This window comes from Penicillium crustosum (genome assembly GCF_028827405.1).
Source record: "Penicillium crustosum strain IBT 35664 chromosome Unknown utg000002l_segment0_segment0, whole genome shotgun sequence".
NCBI lineage: Eukaryota > Fungi > Ascomycota > Eurotiomycetes > Eurotiales > Aspergillaceae > Penicillium > Penicillium crustosum.
The window spans coordinates 4,506,750-4,528,451 of NW_026623123.1; the positions used below are offsets into that span (position 1 = coordinate 4,506,750).

Genomic DNA, 21,702 nt, shown 5'->3' on the forward strand with positions numbered 1-21,702 from the left:
GATTCACAGACAGCCCAATTATTTACGCTGCATGAGACTCACTCACTGGATGTATTTTCACAACAAAAAGGAATACAGAACATATTCATTACTGTCTATGATTGTGAGTACCCCGTATGCAACATCGGCTAGCATCCATGAACTTTGTGACCAAGCGTTCCTATTTAAGGAAAGTGGCATTATATTCGGGAAACCCCCTGGATTTCTCTTACGGGAAAGGAACCTTAATTTTATATACTATATGTCCTAATATTGATCAAAATCAGAGTCATCCTCGCAAAACCAACCGTCACAACTCACGAAATCGCGCCACATTTTCTACATGCTGTTCTTTTCACTAAAGAGAGGATTTCAAAAAGGGGGCAAATTCCTCAGAAGCCAGCACAGTATTAGCAGCTTCACAATTCGGTCATTCTTTTGGACTCCCTTCATCCTGGGTAATATTTGGACTGCGAGAGTAATAGAGCAGGAAGGCAATACTGACATTCTTATTCGGCGAGAGTAAGCCTGGCACAATATTTTCTTTCCTCCTCCGATTGATATGGTAACTAGCCACTACTCGCTTGTTTTGCTTTGTTATTTTCTTTTATCATCCGGTTTGCTAGGTAATAGATTTCGGTTGAATTTTGCTTTTTCATCCAGACTACTAAGTCGTGTATTTAAATCATGTTGTTGCTATGTCCTTGTGCTGAGTAGCCGAGCTTTGCTGTTTTCGTATGCATAGTTTTAATAAATGAACATCGAACAGTTTTGGCCAGCCATCGAGCACTACAACAGCCATGGTTAGACGTAATGGTGGGACGACATCAACTCTCCCTGTGATATGACGAGGAACGAAAGAGAGAAGTCCAGAAAAAGGAAGAGAGACTTTATACCTACCTGGAGGCTGATGGCTATAGGGGTTGCTTGGCTGGTAAGTAGCTATTGTAGGAATGATTTCAACACAATAAGGCACCGTTCTAGTTGTCTTTGCCAATATCTGGGGGGGATTGTGTGTAGTGGAGGATCATCGAGGCAATGATGATACAAATATGAAGTTTATCACAATCAATCTCCAATATATTAGGAACGAAAATACTACTGTATGCTAAAGACTCCAGTCTAGCATTTCTAGGGTAATAATGAAAGAAATCCTGCAGCGCAATGCCAATATGCAACAAAATGAAGCCCAACCGGCGGCCAGCCGCCAGCCATTTGCTTCAACCTCATGAGCACCGAGGGAGGTCATGAGATAGGGATAGAATCGGACATCAAAGATATTAAGTTTGCTCTATCGTGCCGTCTTGTGTAGGCTTTGTTGTTTTTTGTGATCCTGATAGACGGCGTGACCAACAAGTTCGAGCAGGTGGCGTTCACGATATGTGAAGACACGAACACCAGTTGTTCGAAGGAATCGCTTTGCGTGTTCTAGAATGAGATCTAGGTGCTCGGAGGGGAGGCGAAGGAGGGCGTCGAAGGAGACCGTGATTTGGTCAGGAGAAGTGTTTAGAGTTGGAAATGCGACAAGAAGATCACGGGTGGTTTTGTCACGGGCAAGGAACTCGCAGTATGTTTCGAACATGTTTTCACGGATAATGAAGCGAAGGATTGAGTCCAAGGACTTGGGTTGAACAATGGCCTGTGGTAGGGAATGTTCAAGATCGGCGAGAGCGCGCTGCATTACAATCACATATTGCAGGTCTTCGATTAGTGAGGTCACTTGTATTTCCGTTGGTGATGTATGCCCCAGTAGTGGACGATCATAACCCAGCTTTTTCCGCCAGAAATAGTTGCATAGTATTAAAGAAATAATGCAAGGAATCAGGACAATGTACCCCCACCAACGCTCGGCAGTAACCATCGAAGCAGCACCGGCAACAAGACCATTCAACCCATTAATACCAGCATGCCACTGGAAGCGACGGAACCGAGCATGTAGGCGGCGACGGATATCATCGCTGGGCTCGCGGGAAAAAGTAGCGCTGTCGTGCGAATGGAATCGGTGAAGGAGATAGCCAGACCAGATGGCATTTACAAGGCCAAACACTGCAGCGAGACCATTCCCAATATACCCAGAGAGCAGATTACTGGCTTTGAAGACGCGAGGGTTTGCACCGCCAATAGCCATCAAAGTGCCAACCCCGACCAACAACGAACCGAATCCCATCAACACATCCATGACGATCCGGTCGATCACTTCGGTGCCAATTTCACGCAGTCCCACCCCCAGTCGGCTGTCAATAAGCCGGGTGAGCTCTGCATTCTTGCCGTGGTATTGCCGCAGACGCTGCAGATGATCCCGCTCTGCTCGCAGTAGCTTGACATTTGTCCAGCTCAACCGAAAGTCATGAATAGCAACCAGTACCATTCCCAAGGCCAGTGTTCCACCAATTCCCATAAGCACAGCGGCAAACTTCGGAACGGGGATCTGGTTCCAGACGTTCGCAGCGAAGTCAGCGGCGTTGGCTAGCTCGAGGTACCCGACACTGGCGAGTAAGCTGTTTTTGAATTGCTGTTGGTGTAGTAGGCGGAATCGACCGCCTCGCCGGACTAGCACAACCTGGCCTTTTTTTGATTCTAAGGATTCTTGCCATGTGATGTCACTGGCTTCACGGAGAAGTTTCGGGACCACGGATGGTGGGGACTCAGCCGGTGGTAGTAAGTCCATTTCCATGACCATCGTTGTGGGCTTGTGAGTTGATTGTGAGACGTGGGCGGGGGATAGAGGAGTGATTAGAGTGTCAGAGGAGTTGGTAGGGGTCACCATCGTAAAAGTCGTATGCGGGTGACTGTAGGAAGGAGAAGCTCACACAGGGCTATCCATGCCGATGCTCTGTACAACCAGGTTCAGAGAGTTGGATGGATATTAAAGTGAAAGCAAGGAGTAAGAGTAGGATAGGGTATGAGCTAAAGAGTGAAAGAGACAAAGAGCCAAGTGATAAAAGAAGAAAAGAGAAAAAGACACGCAAGCGGGTAAAACTAGGGAATCCCCGGACCTTCAAATTTGGGTGGATTGGCCCGCCTTGGCATAGCCCTATAGGGCTGAGAATATGCTTTTGCAGACCATTGTCCGTGTACGTCTAGGGTGTAATATTCAATGTTTCTACTATGTACTACATACATACTTGGTACTAGTGAAATAATTGACTAGTGGAAATGAGTCCCCACAGGTATGATTTTTCAACTATCAATGCTTTGCATCTCGGTGTTACGGCTAATCCAGCGGGCGGTCTATACATAGAAAATTCCAGGCAGCAATGTAATAGAAACTGAAAATACGGTCTAAAAATACATAGAGCTGAGAATATCTATGCCTCTTTAGAAGCTTTACCTTCATCCCCTGCTTTGGGTGTGCTTAATGCGCGAATTAGCTTGACGCCTGCGTCTGCCATGTCCCCTGAGTGCGCGCTCCAGAACTGTGCCTCACGGTCGGATCCCCGAAGCACATCATTCCCTGGCTCCTCTTTGGTCGGAGAGGGAGTACCGTCGATCGGTGGGTCTTGCTCGTTCGAACTGTATACATTGACTCGTTCGTTGAAACGCACCCGGTGACGGGGCCGACCGTTCGGCGAGCCCTGGGAGCCAGAACTGGGGGAGGAGTTTCTCGCCAGACTAGCAGCAAGATAATTTTTGCGCACTGCATACCTACCGGCCTCTTCCCTTCGAATCGTGTCCGAAAAGATCTTCTCGAGGGCTGTAGAGGCAGTGAATCGCATTCCCAGGTAGACCTGCTCGGCAATGAACAACGTCAACAGAAGCGAGGAGAGCCGTACCTCGGAAATAGGACCCCGATAGACATGCACAATGGCTGCTGTAGATAGCGTCCCTAGCCAAGCTAAGAAATCCAGCCCCAGTAGACATGGGCCGATCGAGTCCGACCGGATTGGTGGTGGTCGTTGGCACTCAAGCGTGAGCTTGAAGAAGTCGCCTCGCAGCTCCAGCCAGTTATTCAGCAGGAAGCCGAGAGGCACCAGTGGCCAAGCAACTCCAAATAATGCGAGATAGCCAAACTGTACACACATCTCCATGATGTCCTCCTCCACATGGTATTCCTCTGCGCCAGCCTCGCTACGCAGTCTTGTCATAAATGACACTTCCTCTGGCGAGTCTATCAAGTACAGGCCGGTCGCTGTGGAATGTTTCCGCGTGCGGTTGTATTTCGCCTTGCCGTCCCGATAGTTTTGCCATTTCTGCCTCAAGACATGCTTCACATATGGTAGGACGACCTCCTCACCGAAGCTAAGTACTTGAGCCGTCATGGAAAGATATATCACCTCTTGCTGGAATCGACTTGTATCAACCTCGAATTCCTTCTGCCCGGTTACCAAGTCGGCCCTGAACCCCGTTCTTCGGAGAATGTCAAGGTGTGGGACGATTTGTTTGCCGAAGGGGACATAGACATAGGCGGTCAATATTGTAGGGAGGAAAGAGGTAATAAAATTCATGACGAATTCCTTTTGTGTCTGTGCAAGATCATATTGATCTTGCGTTCTGTAGTTCTCATAGTCGGTCAAGCGGGTTGCGATTCTTGTGAGAAACGAGGTTATGGCGGGCAATGATAGCGAAAATAGGACAGTCGGTACGAATTCCAGATACTCTTTGAATGGACCATCGTATACCTCGGATATGAACACCTCCGATGCGAAGGACGCGACAATCAACGCTCCAAGGGCGACACTCGCGACAGAAGCAAAAGGAACCAAAAGTAACTGGCGTGTGAACTGCTTCCAGCCGGGGAAGACATATTTCACCTGACCACTGATTGGGTCCGTGACCTCTTTCTCCCAGACATACTGCTTGCGATTCACCTTCAGTCGCCCAACGCCCTTGACATCCCACCTCTGACTTAAATCGGCCTCTCGAATCTTCCAGTACTCGACGAATACAATGCACCAGGCGCAAAGTACAGTTCCATATACGATGGAATATGGACCTAGATATAGCCATCCAAGAATGCCCAATCCGGCAGGCACCACGAGGAATAACGAATAGCAATGAATAAAAGCGTAGTAGAAAGCGACCTACACCAAGGTTAGCTCACAATATCCCAATATAGTCGACCCAAGATCGAGCTGGAACAATACCTTTTCGCCAAATAAAGCTCGAATCGCATCCAGATCGCTAGTGGTCAATACCGTTTTTCGATTCCACTGACGCAACATTTGCGCACAGGCCTCCTGATCATGTAATGGGAAAGAGGCGGTGATGTTCTTCCATTTTCCAAAACCTGGCGTGATGCCTGCGCCTCCTATTTTCTTTTGCCAGGTGACGGCGTGGTATACCGACCGGATCTCTTCGGATGGTGTTTCGGCGTCGGCGATAGCTGTTTCGTCGCCATCCGGTAAGGTATGGGTAATCCCGAATAGCCAATCCTTAATTCTGCGAGGTGTTAATTGACTGTCAAAAGATAAAATTATCTGATGTTCAATATCCCCTTCTCACTTACCTTGACTGGTGTACTAAATTCCCGAGATGATCCCGCGGAACCCGAATGCAAACTAATAGCGCTTCACCGTGGCCGTGACGAACCTGCACCCGAAGACCAGCCTCGCCTAGGTCATGGATAAGGGTTCGAAACTCTGTAATAGCTTGCGCTTGATCTGGTGATCGTCAGTATATGCAGAAGGCCAAGGATATACCATGCAAGCACGTTATTTACCAATGTCTCCAAACTCATATTGTAGTACCCAATCCACGCCTAGGTTGTCGTTATCATCTTCATCGCTATTGCCATACCCCGCAAGCCAAGACATGTTGGGAAGCTAGGTCTGGCCTGGGAAGAGCGCGCAGTCGAATGGGTGTGGTTAAAGTAGTTAAAGTGATTAAACACGTTACATCTGTGAAAGGTTGAAAGGGAAAAATGTGGGGGAAGATTGCCTTCCAAGGCCACGATTATTACATTATTACCTAGGTACTATATTAAGTGTTCGATTTCATTCTATCCTGGTTCCACTCCACAGGGGGGCTACGGATATACGGTATGTATCATCTTTACCCTTGGAGGACTGCCGATTACACAGCTCTACCCTTTCAACTGCAACCTGAAACTTCCTCAATACGATTACAATGCCCAGGTGCATAATTATGTAGTCGATATTTATTGAATTACACAATCGTATTCCCTAGTTCCCATCCAAGTCCTACAGCTATGCTCTTCAGGGAACGCGAATCAGCCCCGCAAGTCAAGCTTCAGCCCTATAGGGGAGATTTTATTCTAGGGTATGGTTCGCCATCCAATGACACGCAGGTTCCGATCGCCATTTCTCTCCCGTGTCCCCCCCCTTACATGTTTGTCAAGCGAATTTCGATTTGTAAAGAGTAAAGTTTGCGAGGAAATACTCGAATGAGCGGATCAAACACCTGCACGGTGCCAGCTGACCCAACGGAGTGTTCCTACAAGGGATGATCGTACAGGGCTGGATCCACTACGGGCGCGTGTAGTTGTTGGATTGGTGGGAATTGGCTAGGGCTGAACACTGCAAAAGCTTCGGGGTAATTGAATCGGTGAAAGGACTATTCCCTGAATCCAAAATGAATTGCCGGGATATTTACTGCCTCAATAGTATAGATAGAGTGCGGAGTATGCACGGAATACTCCGTACTCTGTGTATGAAAGGATTCTACGCTCCTTGGCAGGAGAGAAAATGTTGAGCAAAATGCTGTTGCCTACAAATTGACGCCAAGTCTCGGCACAAATCCGTAATTTTCGGTGATTTTCGATGATTTTACGGAAACCCATATTTTATTGGAGATCAACCATTTACGGTGAAAGTTTCCAACGTATCTTAATAATATTGGTGCCAAGAGTGCCCAGGTGGAGGTTAGGAAAACTTGAATCCATGACGGCAATGGTACTCGGTATAGGCATCAACATTCACAAGCACGGACAATGGAATACACAGCCTTTTGCTGGAGACGGTGCCATGGGCCACAATGTTGGGGAGATGGTGCATATCCGGCGCTTCCATCGCTGTAAATACCTACCTAGAAGTATATATGGGGTAACGGATGCGCGACCGGGGCCGATCGCCATGAGATCATTTCCACTCAAATCTCTCTTCTTTCTTGAATTGACTGAACCAATCATTCACAACCCTAGCGGTTTGGCTCCCGTATGCACTCGATACTCGAGATCATGGCCCGTCGGTTTGCTCGTGGCCAGAATTTCACCCTCGGATTGAGCATCTTCCTCTTTATTTTCATGTTTCTACCTACATTTGTTATTTTGTTAGCGGTCGTCGTATTCTTTGGGCTGGTATATCCACGATTGCGAAAGTCGTACAGCCTTGACTGTGAAAGAGAGGAGTCTCGGCAGTCGGAGATCAAAGATTGAATGACGATCGGAGCATGGTATGACCATATTCAATGTGCTCGGTTACGTTCAATCACTAACGTGTCAGATGCCATCTGCGTGTAATATCAACCCCCGCCTCCAGGTCTACGAAAATGCATTGACGCTTCTCTTTGTCTCGGATTGATGGCGCTGTGCAGCGAGCACACTATTTCAAAGGCGTTCTGGGTTATATCTTGGTGATGGTACAAAAGGAGTTTGGGTTTTTCATGTTTTCGATTCACAGGTATCTGGGGTCTTGAGAACTATAATGTATGAAGATCATGATCATATCATTCTAGGGTAGAAGCATATTGTTTTTCAATCTGACATATTAAGTAAAATAGACCTAACTAGAACGGATGTATAACGTAAATGCCCAGCAATTTCGGAACTGTTCCGGTATCGAAAGCCACAAGGTCCTCCATTTATCCCAAAATGATTGGATGTGTACATTGGTATACTCCATACCGAGTACATCATACTAACTTGGCACCTGGGCATTTCCATATTTGACTCATTCCGAGGTCTCGTGCATGCGGCTATCGGGTAGGGCTGGTACGCGTGGTCCTTCCTCTTTCCCCTGGTTGTCTCCTCCACCTATGAACACCTTCGATAGAAATTTCCCCTATCCAATCCCATATCCTCGAGAGTCCAATTCGAGGAAATATCATGGGCTGAACAGACTCGTCGTCTTTATCCATGGAAGTTCGATTTTTCTAGAATACGGAGCAGCACTCCCCAAAGAACAAACACCCCGATCAATATCTGATGGCATCAGATCAACCGCTTAGGGTATCAACCATCTCACCCACCTCTGTTCTGGTACACAACCAGTAAGATGCGGGCCAACCAAGAAGAGAAGCTGGAAATCGACCAGCCGCTGCCGGATCGGTTCAGCTTCTTCTCGTCGAAAACTCGACAGGCGACCGCCTCGTCCAATTGGGATGGTCTTTTCCCGAGCGGGAACATCGATCATATCTTCCAGGAGAAGCATAAAAGTCGTCCAGATCCAAACCAGCCAATCTGGTGGATCGACATCCGCGACGCCACTGAACAAGATGTCAATGCTGTTTCCCAAGCCTTGTCTATCCATCCCCTGACGGCAGAGGATATTGCCATCCGTGAGCCTCGAGAGAAAGTCGACGTCTACAAGAACTACTACCTGATCTCGTTCCAGACACTCGTAGCCAACAAGGTCAAAACCGAGCGAACAGGGATTCCTATCTCGGCTGCATTATACATTCTTGTCTTCCAATATGGCGTCGTCACCTTCTCGCCTAGTGGTTGTGGGCATGTAGCTCGGGCGCGAGAGCGCATTCGCAGAATGCACGATCCTACTATATTGACTAGTGACTGGGTCTGCTATGCAATGATGTGTGTTTAATCATATTCCTACTCGCCAACCTTTATGAATTTTCGGCTAATTTATCTCTAGAGATGATATCATCGACAGCTTCGAGCCATTTGTTCGGGACGCGGAGCGCGAGTCCGAAGCAATCGAGGATCAAGTGTTCATCAGTCGTATCGACGACGCTCAAGCTCTTATTCCGCAGGTCGACGTCCTCCGCAAGAAGATCACCCACATAATACGATGCCTCAATGGGAAGGTCGACGTGTTAAACGGATTCGTGAAGCGTTGCCAATCTCCCGACAAGCACCCTGTTTTCCCTGACGGTGACCTACTTCTGTATCTCGGCGATGTTCAGGACCATTTGGTCACAACACTGTCGACACTTGGGCACATCGATGAGATTATTGGTCGGTCCCAGGCGAATTATTTAGCCCAGATGAGCGCTACAAATCTCCGATTGAGTCTGACTATCAACTCGGGCTTGAGTAAGGTTACTCTCCTGGCTACGATCTTCGTGCCCTGTCACTTGGTTACGGGCTTGTGGGGAATGAATGTGCCTGTCCCGGGCGAGGATACTCATGGGCTGGCGTGGTTTTTTGGTATCCTCGGTTCTTTTGCGGCATTCATGGTCATTTGTATCGCTGCGGCTACTAAGTACAAACTCTTGTAGACGTTTAGGCAGATGTATGCATCTAGTTGAGAATGTATTTATGTCACCAATATTCACAATTGAGACAGAAAGGTCTGGTTAAAAATACAGATATGTGTAGCACCAGCCTGACGCTTTCTGACAGACCCTCAGTCTGTACATGAGACACGCCAAGAAGGGGCCTGAAATGGGAGGCACTGAGTCAAATCTGTAGACTAAAACTCATAACATCCCCAAGCACCTCAAATGACACAAATGCGGAGAATGCTAGATCCTCCATATGAGGGATACTAAGAAATTGGCCCTTCACAGTAGCCACGGACAAATGGTATAGGAGTGGTCGAAAAAGATGTGTTATCCCGATCAAGTCCTCGGCTGACAGCTTACCCCATGCAAGGTCATTCTCTGAATAGAAATGATCAGCGTGAAGTTTGTTGTGCAGACCATCAAGCTTCCTAATTGCCCCCTGCGGGTGCTTTTGATTGGTTCGCGGATTGGGCTCATCGGGATCTTGCATGCCCCATTGCATATTGCATGTACGAGTTTCTCATGTAACCATTCCTTTTTCAACATCCGTCAATTTCAAGTTTGCCAGTTTGATACATGGCATTGATGCTTGTTTAGGGGATGGCCGGTTTAGGCTGGCCCTGCTGGGGGTTGGGAGTGCTTTTGGCGCGCTGTGGACAGACATTCTGAAAATGCCATGCTGTCAGACGGCGAAGTAGATATTTCCCACAGATCCAAGATGGATTTGCGGTAATGGAATTTCTTTATTGCCAGGACTAGGCACTGCCATCTGACCCTCAGCCGCCGACGACCTCCAAAAGCAATGATGCAACCACGTTCATCTTCTTGAGATGGAGATCGATGTAGATGGACGCACCTAAGACTGCCTTTGCATTTGCATTGTATGCATTGTGTTCCCAAGGTTTCGTGTTCATGATGCCAAGAGTTAGCTCATTTTAGCAAATGCAGGCCATCAGTATCAATAATAATCACTGAGTTAATTCGAGAAAACACCTGTAACATCCAATGATGCAGATTGTGGCAATAGCAAGTGACACAGCCACAAGTGCGGATATGGAGCTGTGGGGCTGAAACTCCACAACGATAACAGAGAGAGGCGCAGCAGACCTACAATTGGATGTGTTGTATCGCGTAGGACAGTCGGATATGTGTGAAGCCGTTCCGAAAATACATACAAATGACCTCATTCCTAGTCACCAGTGGAGTACGACAGCACACACATACAACACACATCGTACATCGATGTAGTGTCTTGAAAGCGCCTGTGCGACACTCACCCACGAAAATAAGCGAAAACAAGACCCCATGCCAATAATAATGACACCCAAATATGGGAGCTGGATGGTCGATCGAAACAATGATTCACCAATAAGGTTGACCTGCTAAGTAATGGACCCAGTCTTCCCGTCTTTTACCCTTGGCATCCTTATAGGGAGATTCGTGGAGAACGCGTCACATATTAAGGCCCAATATACGAAGTAGCCCCTAGAGCATGTGAGGATTGACATCATGCTAGGGATATAGTGTATGGTGACGAAAGGCAACGCGAGGTTGAGAATGCATTCGTAGGTCCAAGATTATCTCCAACATTCCTTGGTAATCAGGATCTCCAGGGCTGAGACCAAAAAAAGACAGGAAAAAAAGTGGCGTTGGAAAATCATCATGCCAAGCTGCCAAGGCTTTACCTAAATAAGCCTGGTCCCGTTCCAAGATTCCCAGATTCCCCCTTAAGTGACTGAAAAACTCGCGCGTCAACTGTCGACTTTACTTTTTTTTCTGTTTTCATCTACTGTCTTATCATCAAAGGCTTGTTGCCTTCTTTCATCCGTCTTTTTCCTCTGAAATACATGCGTAAGTATTATCCAGGGAGGGCTCAAAGCTATAGCTATAGCTATCCCGAGATCTTATCTCCACTTTTTCGTATCTGGCTAACAATGTTCCTTTCTGCAGACCGGATTCACTCGTGGGCGAAAGCTCACGCGTCTTCTAGCGGCCTGCCAGATCAGACTCCCTCTCAACAGGCCGCCGATCCTGTTACTACCGAAAAACCCTCTCAACATGGACAAGTGAATGTGCCAGTGGAGGACCCCACTCCGGGGTCCGACACGGAAAACAACTCAAAGCCGGGTCTTCTGATCCGTATGCGAAATGGCTCCGGTCGTTTCTACCACCATACTGCAGATGCTATCTGCCACAGCTGGATCAATGTCCTGCTGATCTTCGTACCGGTGGGTATTGCCTGTGAGGCTGCAGGTCTCAACCCAGCCATCATCTTCGCGATGAATGCAGTGGCCATCATTCCCTTGGCTGGACTGCTCAGCCATGCCACGGAGAGTGTCGCCAGTCGTCTTGGCGACACCATCGGAGCCCTGATCAACGTCACTTTCGGAAACGCAGTCGAATTGATCATCTTCATCATTGCTCTGGTTAAGAATGAGATTCGCATCGTTCAGGCTTCTCTCCTCGGCTCCATTCTCGCCAATCTGTTGTTGATTATGGGCATGGCGTTCCTCGCTGGTGGCCTTCGCTTCCGAGAACAGATTTACAACAGTACCGTCACTCAGATGAGCGCTTGTCTGCTCAGTTTGAGTGTGGTCAGTCTCCTCTTGCCAACTGCTTTCCACGCCTCGTGGTCGGATAGCACAAATGCCGATCGCGAGACACTCAAAGTTAGCCGTGGTACCAGTGTCGTTCTTCTGTTGGTGTATATTCTGTACATCATCTTCCAGCTCAGAACACACTCATATCTCTACGCCAGTATTCCACAGGCCATCATCGATGAGGAATCCAAACCTGGTGTTTTGGCAGAATTTATGAACAGCTCTTCGGACTCTTCATCTAGCTCCAGTGATGAGTCGGATGACACTACGACTTCCTGGACTACCGCCAAACGGATCAAAAGAGCAATGAAGTATCGCAGACACCGAAAGTTAAGTACAAGCTCAAGAGGGACAACCTCTCGTAACTCCTTCCAGAAAAAGCCTATGGCATCGACCTCCAATGAAAATCAGGGTTCCATCTCGAATTCCATTGGCAGCAATGAGCACTCCATTGAGCTTAGCGACGAAATTCGTTACGATGCCGACGACGACGTTCAACCCTCTTCCGAAATCCGTTCTCGTGACTTTGGTTTGGCTCTGAGCCGTATGGACAGCAAAGCTAGTAAGAAGTCGAAGAAACGCGACCACAAGAGACGCAAGGCCCAGAAAGAAGAAAAGAAGGCTCAAATCGTGGCACCCGAGGACAGCGGTCCCTCGTCCGGTCAACGTCCAGCCCTCAAGGGATTCCCATCCAGCCCTAACGTCGCTGGCTGTGAAGGCGCAGCAGATGATCCCCGCAAACGCCGTTCTCCTTTCGGGCCTATCCCATCTCTGCTTTCAAACACTGTTTTCAGCTCCCAATCACCCGCGGTTTCACCGAGTATTGGAGCCGCTGCCTCGCGGCCAGGAATCTCTCGCAGCAACTCGCTCCCCGCGCACATGAGCCGTCCTCCGCTGGCCGGAAACGCAGTGCAGTTTGCCCGTGGTGCTTCTCGTCTAACCGATCAAAATGACGCCGTGGGTCCGGAGACAGCTTCTCAAGCCCCGGAACCCGAGATGTCACGTACCGCTGCTGTTGTCATGCTCCTGCTGTCCACTGCTTTGGTAGCAGTTTGCGCTGAATTCTTGGTTGACGCTATTCCCGAGATGATCGCAAGCTCAAGCGTCAGCGAAGCTTTCATTGGTCTCATTATCCTGCCCATTGTCGGAAATGCAGCTGAACACGTCACTGCCGTCAGTGTCGCCACTAAGAACAAGATGGACCTGTCGATCGGTGTGTCTGTTGGTAGTAGTATTCAAATTGGTAAGATTCCATCCATTCCTGATGATATGCCTACATTCGCACATTCTGACCATTCCAATAGCAATTTTCGTCACACCCTTGGTCGTCATCCTGGGCTGGTGTATGGACAAGGACATGTCTCTGTATTTCACGCTCTTCGAGACTATTTGTCTCTTTGTGACCACCTTCGTTGTCAACTTCCTCGTCCTGGACGGCCGAAGCAACTACCTGGAGGGTGTCCTTCTAATTGCAGCCTATATCATCATTGCGTGAGTTTATCCCTGTCCTCTATGTTGCTTCAATGTGCTAACCATTCCCTCAGCCTATCTGCGTTCTTCTACCCGCCCAGCACGGAATCAAGTGTTATCGCTGGCTCAGGGGCATAGTTCTGAACCTTCGGTGATGGGATGTTCAGCGTGAATTGTTTCCGCTGTCAAAGGTCTGTGCGTCGATCGGTTTCCAACGTTCCTTGCAAGGTTTGATTGCTAGCGCTAGAGCGCCATCCATAACTACACTACTATATAATACGACACTTCCATCGAACAATCTGTTATTGCTTTCTAGCAGGCAAATATGTAGTCATACACGTAGCGCGATCAGGAATAATACATTTGGTATATCAAATGTCCTCCACGTATTGCTGGCTGGTATATTTGGGAATCTTCTAAACATTAATCGCTCTAGCAATGATGGATCACGGGGAAAAGCCTCATGTGGACCATCGTCGCGGTCCCGTATGGCCCCGCGCGGGTTGGGCCCAGGCCGCTTTTGTTCCGAACATTATTTCAGCCAAAGTCCGCGGTCGGATCCTAGGGCGTATGTAGGTACAGCGGTATGTATACGCGGGATGCACATGCATGGCTCGGAAGAAACGTCGAAACAGTGAGTTTACAGTTCTAGAGGCGGGGGAATTGAGTCAATATGGATTTATTAACCATCCCTAAATGGAATATAAAAAGAAAACAAAAGGAAAATTCAAAGCTGTTGTCGTTGCTACTTGACAGGTCGCGGATCGTTCTTGTCGCCTGTTTCAGGGTAAAACCTTGGCGTACAGTGTTGAACACATTTTTTGTACTGGAGTACGGAGTACGACGTTGCAAGCGCTTCATATCAACCTGCTAAATAGCACCCTTGATCCCAATCCTACCCGCCTTAGCCACATGCTGATTTGGCGTTACAATATCTTTGAAACCAATTGCGACTAGTTTTGTCGGAGCACACCACTCCCCATAGAGTACTAAATGTGCCAAGCCCCAATCCCTATATCCACCAGCCACGTGTGTGACAGTCAGTGGCTGTGTTTCCCTGACACGAGCCACATCATGGCTCGGCGGTAGCACGCGAGTTGATTTTATCCCGCAATCCTTGATGCCCCTATAGAGGGGAACTCTCCACTGCCCATATTCCCCCTATTCTTTTTTTTTTCCTTTCCCTTTAAGTTGTACTCCATATATATCGTTACCAATATATGGACCCCTTTTTAGACGGTGCGAGGTCCAACCGTGGAAACAAATAGTCTCCCGTGTGGAGCTGATCTGTAATGCAACCCCTCTACTTCGTACAGAGTACTTCGTATATTTTTGGTTTATTGTAACACACTAACAGTGAACAGGGGGTCAGTTTGCATGCTGAAATCGAATTGGTCATTTGGCTGACTAGCCCTGCAAGGCGATGGGATTGTCAATCTGACCATCCTGCCCACTCCAGGGGCTCATGGAGCATTTTATATTGCATCTGCCTAATCGGAGTAGACGTACTCCCTGGGGGCCGTAAACTTGGGCGCTAACATGTAACTCCTTAGAAGTGGGGGCATAATTCTGTTGGACAGATTGTGGAGTTGTCTCTTTCGGTTCTGGGCGGAAGGTCATGGTCTACAACGGTGTTCTTTGCGCTTTCCCATAAAAGCCCTCACTCCCCTCTTTCTCAATTAATATCCATTTTCTCTTCTTTCACCTCCCCATATCAACCCTCATTATGTCGTACGCTCCACCTTACGGCGACCCTTACGCTCGCCCTCCCCCAGATCGCCCACCATACGACCCATACGGGCGCCCACCTGCTGACCCTTATGCGCGCCCTCCTCAAGATGGATATGACCGTCCCCCCTACGACGGCGGTCGCCCAGCATATGATCGTGGCCCATACAGTGCACCTCCGCCTCTAGCCCGTCCCCCTCCTGGCCCCCCCACCTCCTCTGCCCCAGGGCTGGGTCCAGGAATGGGAGCCCAGTGCCCGTCGCGCATTTTACATAGAACAGGCCACTGGTCGCTCCCAGTGGGAGGCGCCTTACCAGCAGCCTGGCTACTCTGGATACAATGATGGCTCTCGCAGCGTTCCTCCCCCCGAGCCGCAGGGTGGCTACTATGCGCCTCCCCCGGGCCCTCCGCCTGTACCTTACGATAATCGTGGCCCTAGCCAGGACTACTACCAGCAGCCCGAGCCTGAGAAGAAGAGCAGCAACGCTGGGAAGTATCTTGCAGCTGGTGCCGCTGGTTTGGCTGTCGGCGGTCTTGGTGGTGCTTTGATTGCTCATGAGCTCGGTATGTTCCCGTTTTTGCTTCGATTAAACTGCCTTGTTTTTACACATACTAATCGATTCTTTTTAGGCGAGGATTCCGACAAGTCAGATCTCGAAGAGGCTTATGAACAGGGCCGTCGCGATGAAGAAGAGGCTCAGTCTGATCACAGTGACGGCGGTTGGTGATTGCCATCACTTATGGGCTGTTGCTTGAAGGTCTCTCATCAATCGATCGTTGTTTTAAGGTGCACATTATTTTTTGCTAGGGTTGAGGGTTGCATTTTGCGAAGGGTTTACATCATTACATTTGCCATTCCTTAGCATCGCATCAAGATATTTTTCTATCATCATTCCATTGAGATGCCGAACCACGTTTAAAGACAACACTTGTTCCAGTTTACTTCCAGCACAATACTTCCCCATGCAACAAACCAAACCAGGCATCTTCATCTTCCACAAACTGCCTCCACCCCCTCGCAATAACTTCCAAGTCCGCTGGCTCTGCAAAGCCCTCCTCAACAACATTCTTCGCAAACCCAGAAGATCTAGCCCTATCCTCCATAGATCCACCCCAATACGCCCTCTCCTCGTCACTCCCAAAACACCAAGCCCCCGCACTTCTCTTGACACTTTCACTATCAAACCCAGCCTCCCGCGCCCAAACATGAATCATCTTCCCAGGATGCGGATTGCCACCTTTAGCAAGCTGAATGCGCTCCGTAACCTCGCGCCACTTAGCGATCCCCACAGACTCTGGATACCAGCTCAGCTCCGCCGACTCACGACATGCAACAATGCCGCCATCCTTAGCGACTCTCCGCATTTCCTTTAGCGCATCAACTGGATCAGCAACGTGCTGCAAGACCTGGTGCGCATGTACCACATCAAAGGTATTGTCCTCGAATGGCAGGGTGTGGATGTTTCCTTCTTGGAAGGTGATGTTTGACACGCCTTCGGCTTGCGCAAGGGCACGGGCGCCTTCTAGTGGATCAGGCACGTATTCCACACCTGTAACATGTCCAGATGGAACGTGCTTTGCGAGAGAAATCGTGATTGAGCCAGGGCCACAGCCTACATCCAGGATTTTCATTTCTGGTTTTAGGTGTGGGAGGAGGTATGGTGCGGAGTTGGAGACTGTGCGCCAGCTGTGCGTGCGGAGGACTGAGGTTGAGTGGTCAGTTGTGTAGACTTGCGACATGGTTATCGAATTGTGGTTGGAGTTGTAATTGTAGTTGTTGCTTTGGTTGAAGGCGTGTTGTAAGATGAGATCGGCAGGGGATTTTATATTTGCGGGGAGTCTGGACATGCTTCGGAATTCCGCAATGATCTTCGGGATGGGCCATTAAGTTCGCCACATCTTTTAAGGTCAGTCAACGCCTTCAATCAAGTCACCTGGTTATTTTCCCTAGTTACCTTTTTTGAACATGTATTGAAGTTTTATGTAGTGAACTATAAGAGTTTAAGCCATGAAACCAAGAAGCATTAGGTAACAGAGAAAAGACCTGGGGACTTCCACCTGAGCTTAGTATAATACCGCAAACGTTTGAAGTACACGGATAGCAGAAATGAAGATATTACATGTTGTTCAGACAACATTTGTACATAAACGAGTGCAAATTTACCTACCTTAGGTTTCTAAGTGGGATGACTTCATACCTTGGCAACGGAACTCCGAAAATATTTACGGAATTCCGAAGTCTCCCAAGACTCCATCCATCTTCAAAATGGACATCTCAGCTAGATCCGTACCATCAACTCCTGCTTCATCACGAATCCCTCGCAATTCACGAAGAAAGGCATGTCGAAAATGTGTAGAAGGCAAAACTGCATGTGATCTCGGAAAGCCGAAATGCAAGCGATGCAAAGATCGAGGCACGAGCTGTGAATATCCAGCACAGGTCAGATCGCAGAGTGGCACTAATACAGAGGATCAATATGCTATTGTGGATGCCAGCCCTCTCAGCAACGTTCCTGATGCAATTTCGCCGGATTCTACATTAGCCCATCTTCTGGCTCAAACCACCGGAAATGCATCTCATACCCCGGATCACTCTACTATCGCAGATAGTGGACTAGTTCATCCACATGTCCTGGACTTTCAAGAAATTGACCTGGTTCCCATGATTGATGCAGAGGAAATTCGCGATCGCTGGCTACGCCCCTACATCTCAAGCTCGACAGGCCAGGAGCCCAAGCAGTTGAATGTTCACACCATACATTATCTCACCTGTGTGTTGAAATCGTACATTAGAAATCTAATCCACTCAATTCCACCGCCCTTTGTTCATTCTATGCAACAGAAAGCGACTTGTCCACCTGTCTTGGCTTACTGTTTCACCCTGGTTCGGACATGGTTGACTAGGATTCCTGGTTGTGAACCCTTGCTTCTGAGGACGATAGGAGACGAGATGAAAAAGATTGAAAATCAGGTATGTTGGCAGCTTACTACTCGTTAGATGTAAGCCTAATACGACACAGGATACCTCTCAAAGCGATTTTAAAAACCTGTGCTCGTTCCAAGCGTATCTCATCTACTTCATGACGATCCATTTCTTTCATCGAACACACACTGTCAGAGAACCCAGCCAGTTCGATGAGTATATGCAGTTACAAATGCAAGAAATTGCTTTCCGATCCGCCAAAGCAGGTCTCACATGCAGAGCAGAGGAATCCCAGACCCGCCCGAGCTGGGAGTCATGGATAGTTGCTTCTGCCAAACGTCGCACCCTCTTTACCATGTATCTCCTCAGCAATGTCTACAATTCCGAACTTGGACTGCCGAACTTTGTTGCCGAAGAACTAAGAGGGACCTTGGCCCCAGAAAGCAAAATACTCTGGGAAGCCTCAGACCGTGCCCTTTGGGAAAGAGAATACAACCGGCATTTGTCTCGCTGGGAGGATGGGATGCTCGAGATATCAGAGCTGTGGAAGTCTGCTGAGACTGGTACAGAATCTCGGCGGGAGAAGATTGAGCGGTGGTTACAATCTGCTGATGAGTTTGGGATGATGATTTTTTCTGTTTGTGCGCATATCCATGGGTGCTAGTCACACATTACTCCGAGCCTGATTCAAGAAAAAGAAAGAAAGAAAGAAATACAAATCAAGGATACTGGAAATTGGAACATTGTTGTATTAACCGAAAATATCGTATTTGCTTTTCTTTGCATTGCCCCGTCGTGATATTGATAGCTATAACTTATACTCAAATTAGATGTCCACAGAACTCCCAATTCATCAGTGTGGCGCCAAATTGGCCCTCTGCTCAGCCACGGAATCCAGAATATCCTTGATGGGCTTCTTCGAGGTCATGCGCTCAAACCACTCCTTCTCATTTGGGAACTCATCAACGTTGAACCCTTCATCGGCATATACCGTGTGTGCTGTTTGTTGCCAAGGGATGAATGCCAGATCAGCGTACGACAACTTGTTGCCGACCAACCAGGGACCATCTCCAAGATTGTTGGCGTTGGCCTCCTTCTGCTTGGCCAACCACTTGTCAAGCACGCCGGTCACGCGTTTGGCTTCGTTGACATAGCGCTCGACGGCGCTAGGGATTCTCTCGGAGTGGAGCTTCTTGAACCAATACGCTTGTCCGTAGTACGGCCCTTGGCCGGTGGCCTGGAGGTGGAGGAACGAGCGTGCAAGCTCTGCTTCTGCGCTGCGTGGTGCAAAGCTGAGCTTACGGGGTTCATTGGTGTCGTAGCGCTCAATGAGGTACTCGATAATAGCACCGCTCTCCCAAATGGTTAGGTTGGTGTTTGGGTCGTGGATCGAAGGTAGGCGTCCATTTGGATTGATTGCTTCGTACTCGGGTTCTTTGACTTTGGAGAAGGGGACTTGGATGATTTCATATGGTAGTTCCAGAAGTGTGAGGACAATCCCCACCTTCAGGGGATTGGGGCCAAGCAGGGAGCCGTAGAGCTGAATGGGCTTGATTGTGGATGACATTGCGATTTGATTGTGATTGTGATTGAAGCTGGACTTTGTTGATAATGATCATATTTACAGTGGCGGGGTTTGATCTTATATATCCCAAGAGTTCTGTTTGATTCATACATTCTCTCTATAATTGGCATTATCAATTGTGGATGAAAAATGACGAGATTTGTAACCTATTGTCAGATTTAGTTCGTCCGGGTTTTGGTCCGATGTTGGGTTTCTAAAATATTATGTGATCATCGGCCTCGGCCATTTCTAAGGCCGAAAATTATGTAACCATTTCCAAAGTCTACGGGTAGATCTGATTTGCCTACATAACTACATCTAACTGTCTAGCTACTCTCTATGGTTATTCCACCCTTATGTTGGAATTCTTGCGTGACCTATTCATTATCACCATCCCCGATGGCATTATAATCCTGTTAAATCTTTTTTTTTTTTTTACGAGAATACTGTCATATATTTGATCCTACGGACTACAGTTGTCGTGGTGACATATGATGATAGAAATGGAAACTATCCGAACCAGTAGCTGTTTCTTTTGTAATACTCTTCACACATAAGGAATAATAATATCAATTGCTGTCTTTCTATGTTGTATGTCGAGGGTACAGAGCGCCCAGACTACCCCGCACTGCTGAGTGACACAACATCCTTCACACTTTTCACCCTCTTCTCTCCTTTCCTGTCCCCTAAAATCTCTCCCCTGGTAGCTGTGTAGCCCATGTTTATCCATCAAGTATCAAATACCAGTCAACTCTACAAATGTCGTCGAGTCTTGCGAGGAGCTAATGTGCACCGGCCGGGTTCCGACAACAAACAAACGCGACTAACCCAAATTTTATATCACCACAATGTGTACTGGGGCCTCTATTTGTTTACATATTTCCCCTACCGCTCCTAGGTATCAAACCCCGACGACGACAAGATCCCACATTCTCGCAAATGTGCGGGTGTCGATTGTTGTTTGCCTCTAGACACCAAAAGCAATGGAAATCATTACGGCATGTTGACAGTTCAAGTCCTCTGTCTACATGATAAGGTGATCTCCTACATTCAAATACCTATATGTGTATTTTGAACACGCGAAACACTCTATGTTTTCAAATATATATATCACGTCCAATTCAAATTCATCATTTAGGTACATCCCACAAAGTTGTTGCCACTAGCACCAGTGTGAGTAATAACGCCAGCGAGCTGGTCATCGTCGTTGAAAATAACACGGTCCGCACCAGGGGAGCTACCAGTATAGACCTTGCCACTCCTGAGAATGGGGAATTCGTAGTAGGTTCCCGAAACGGGGAAGTCGAACCCTTCATAGTTGTGGTACTCGTGCGGGTAGTTGGAGACATCGTCATTCGTGCTGTAGAGATCGTATCCCGCTTCCTGGGCGGCGCTGATGGCACTGCTAGTGTAGCAGACTGTACCGCAAGTCGCGGCACATGCGCGAGCTTCAACGTCTAGCGGGGCAGCAAAGGCACTGGAGATGAAGAGGGTGGCCACAGCCAGGATCTGAGGTTTGTGTTAACGGCTGATAGTTGATGCTTTCGATATGATAGAATATATTACCTTGGTGTACTGCATTTTGGCGAGAGAATTGACCGGAAGATTTGAGTACTTGGCTGACTATGTATATTTCTTGACTTGTAGACCTCAATGTTTCTGGGAAAGGTGAGTGTTTAAATACACCTTGCCGGAGGTATTTCCGGACTATGAAGAGAATCTACTCGCTATCAATGCGATGTTACATTCTGTGCATCCAACCGTCTTGGTGCTTAATTGGCAATGGTATGCTGCAAGTCCAAATGATTAATGAACAACCACCATGCCGAATAAGGAACCTTCACCGACCGGCAATTTCGAAGTATAGAAGTCAAAGCGAGGTACAAGATAGTCTCGATTGGTCAATTGGGGACAGCGTGAAGAATTGAGTGGTGCTAGAACTCCGGAACCCTGGAAACTTGCCTTATCCGAGAAAGTGATCGACAGGCGGGGTCATTTGGGATGGGGCTTTCTGTTTTAAACCTATGCGCCTGGGATGAGCGGTGTCTCTCTCTCAGTCAGGCCAATCACGACGTCAA

General features: G+C 48.1%; 9 protein-coding genes across 9 annotated transcripts; 4 read left to right on the forward strand and 5 right to left on the reverse strand.

Moving 5' to 3' along the window:
- Positions 1–1,270: 1,270 nt before the first annotated feature.
- Positions 1,271–2,746, reverse strand: N7487_005227 (uncharacterized protein; the record flags this gene model as incomplete). Its single annotated transcript, XM_056872974.1, has 1 exon — positions 1,271–2,746. The coding sequence occupies one exon, from the start codon at positions 2,744–2,746 to the stop codon at positions 1,271–1,273; it is 1,476 nt and encodes a 491-aa protein (XP_056730694.1).
- Positions 2,747–3,287: 541 nt separating this feature from the next.
- N7487_005228 (anoctamin family protein) lies at positions 3,288–5,732 on the reverse strand (the record flags this gene model as incomplete). Its single annotated transcript, XM_056872975.1, has 4 exons — positions 3,288–5,000; positions 5,064–5,358; positions 5,426–5,579; positions 5,639–5,732. 4 exons carry the CDS (start codon positions 5,730–5,732, stop codon positions 3,288–3,290), a joined length of 2,256 nt encoding a protein of 751 aa, XP_056730695.1.
- Positions 5,733–8,150: 2,418 nt separating this feature from the next.
- On the forward strand, positions 8,151–9,333 carry N7487_005229 (magnesium transporter CorA family protein; the record flags this gene model as incomplete). Its single annotated transcript, XM_056872976.1, has 2 exons — positions 8,151–8,686; positions 8,748–9,333. 2 exons carry the CDS (start codon positions 8,151–8,153, stop codon positions 9,331–9,333), a joined length of 1,122 nt encoding a protein of 373 aa, XP_056730696.1.
- Positions 9,334–11,186: 1,853 nt separating this feature from the next.
- Positions 11,187–13,547, forward strand: N7487_005230 (uncharacterized protein; the record flags this gene model as incomplete). The annotated part of the gene is made up of 4 exons (XM_056872977.1): positions 11,187–11,190; positions 11,290–13,182; positions 13,244–13,430; positions 13,484–13,547. 4 exons carry the CDS (start codon positions 11,187–11,189, stop codon positions 13,545–13,547), a joined length of 2,148 nt encoding a protein of 715 aa, XP_056730697.1.
- A 1,588-nt stretch (positions 13,548–15,135) lies between these two features.
- Positions 15,136–15,865, forward strand: N7487_005231 (WW domain protein; the record flags this gene model as incomplete). Its single annotated transcript, XM_056872978.1, has 3 exons — positions 15,136–15,370; positions 15,414–15,701; positions 15,768–15,865. 3 exons carry the CDS (start codon positions 15,136–15,138, stop codon positions 15,863–15,865), a joined length of 621 nt encoding a protein of 206 aa, XP_056730698.1.
- Positions 15,866–16,076: 211 nt separating this feature from the next.
- N7487_005232 (class I SAM-dependent methyltransferase) lies at positions 16,077–16,877 on the reverse strand (the record flags this gene model as incomplete). Its single annotated transcript, XM_056872979.1, has 1 exon — positions 16,077–16,877. The coding sequence occupies one exon, from the start codon at positions 16,875–16,877 to the stop codon at positions 16,077–16,079; it is 801 nt and encodes a 266-aa protein (XP_056730699.1).
- Positions 16,878–17,403: 526 nt separating this feature from the next.
- Positions 17,404–18,724, forward strand: N7487_005233 (Zn(II)2Cys6 transcription factor domain-containing protein; the record flags this gene model as incomplete). Its single annotated transcript, XM_056872980.1, has 2 exons — positions 17,404–18,108; positions 18,158–18,724. 2 exons carry the CDS (start codon positions 17,404–17,406, stop codon positions 18,722–18,724), a joined length of 1,272 nt encoding a protein of 423 aa, XP_056730700.1.
- A 189-nt stretch (positions 18,725–18,913) lies between these two features.
- On the reverse strand, positions 18,914–19,627 carry tpcF (glutathione S-transferase tpcF; the record flags this gene model as incomplete). The annotated part of the gene is made up of 1 exon (XM_056872981.1): positions 18,914–19,627. One exon carries the CDS (start codon positions 19,625–19,627, stop codon positions 18,914–18,916), a length of 714 nt encoding a protein of 237 aa, XP_056730701.1.
- A 1,131-nt stretch (positions 19,628–20,758) lies between these two features.
- On the reverse strand, positions 20,759–21,205 carry N7487_005235 (extracellular guanyl-specific ribonuclease RntA; the record flags this gene model as incomplete). The annotated part of the gene is made up of 2 exons (XM_056872982.1): positions 20,759–21,133; positions 21,191–21,205. The coding sequence occupies 2 exons, from the start codon at positions 21,203–21,205 to the stop codon at positions 20,759–20,761; spliced, it is 390 nt and encodes a 129-aa protein (XP_056730702.1).
- Between the last annotated feature and the right edge of the window lie 497 nt (positions 21,206–21,702).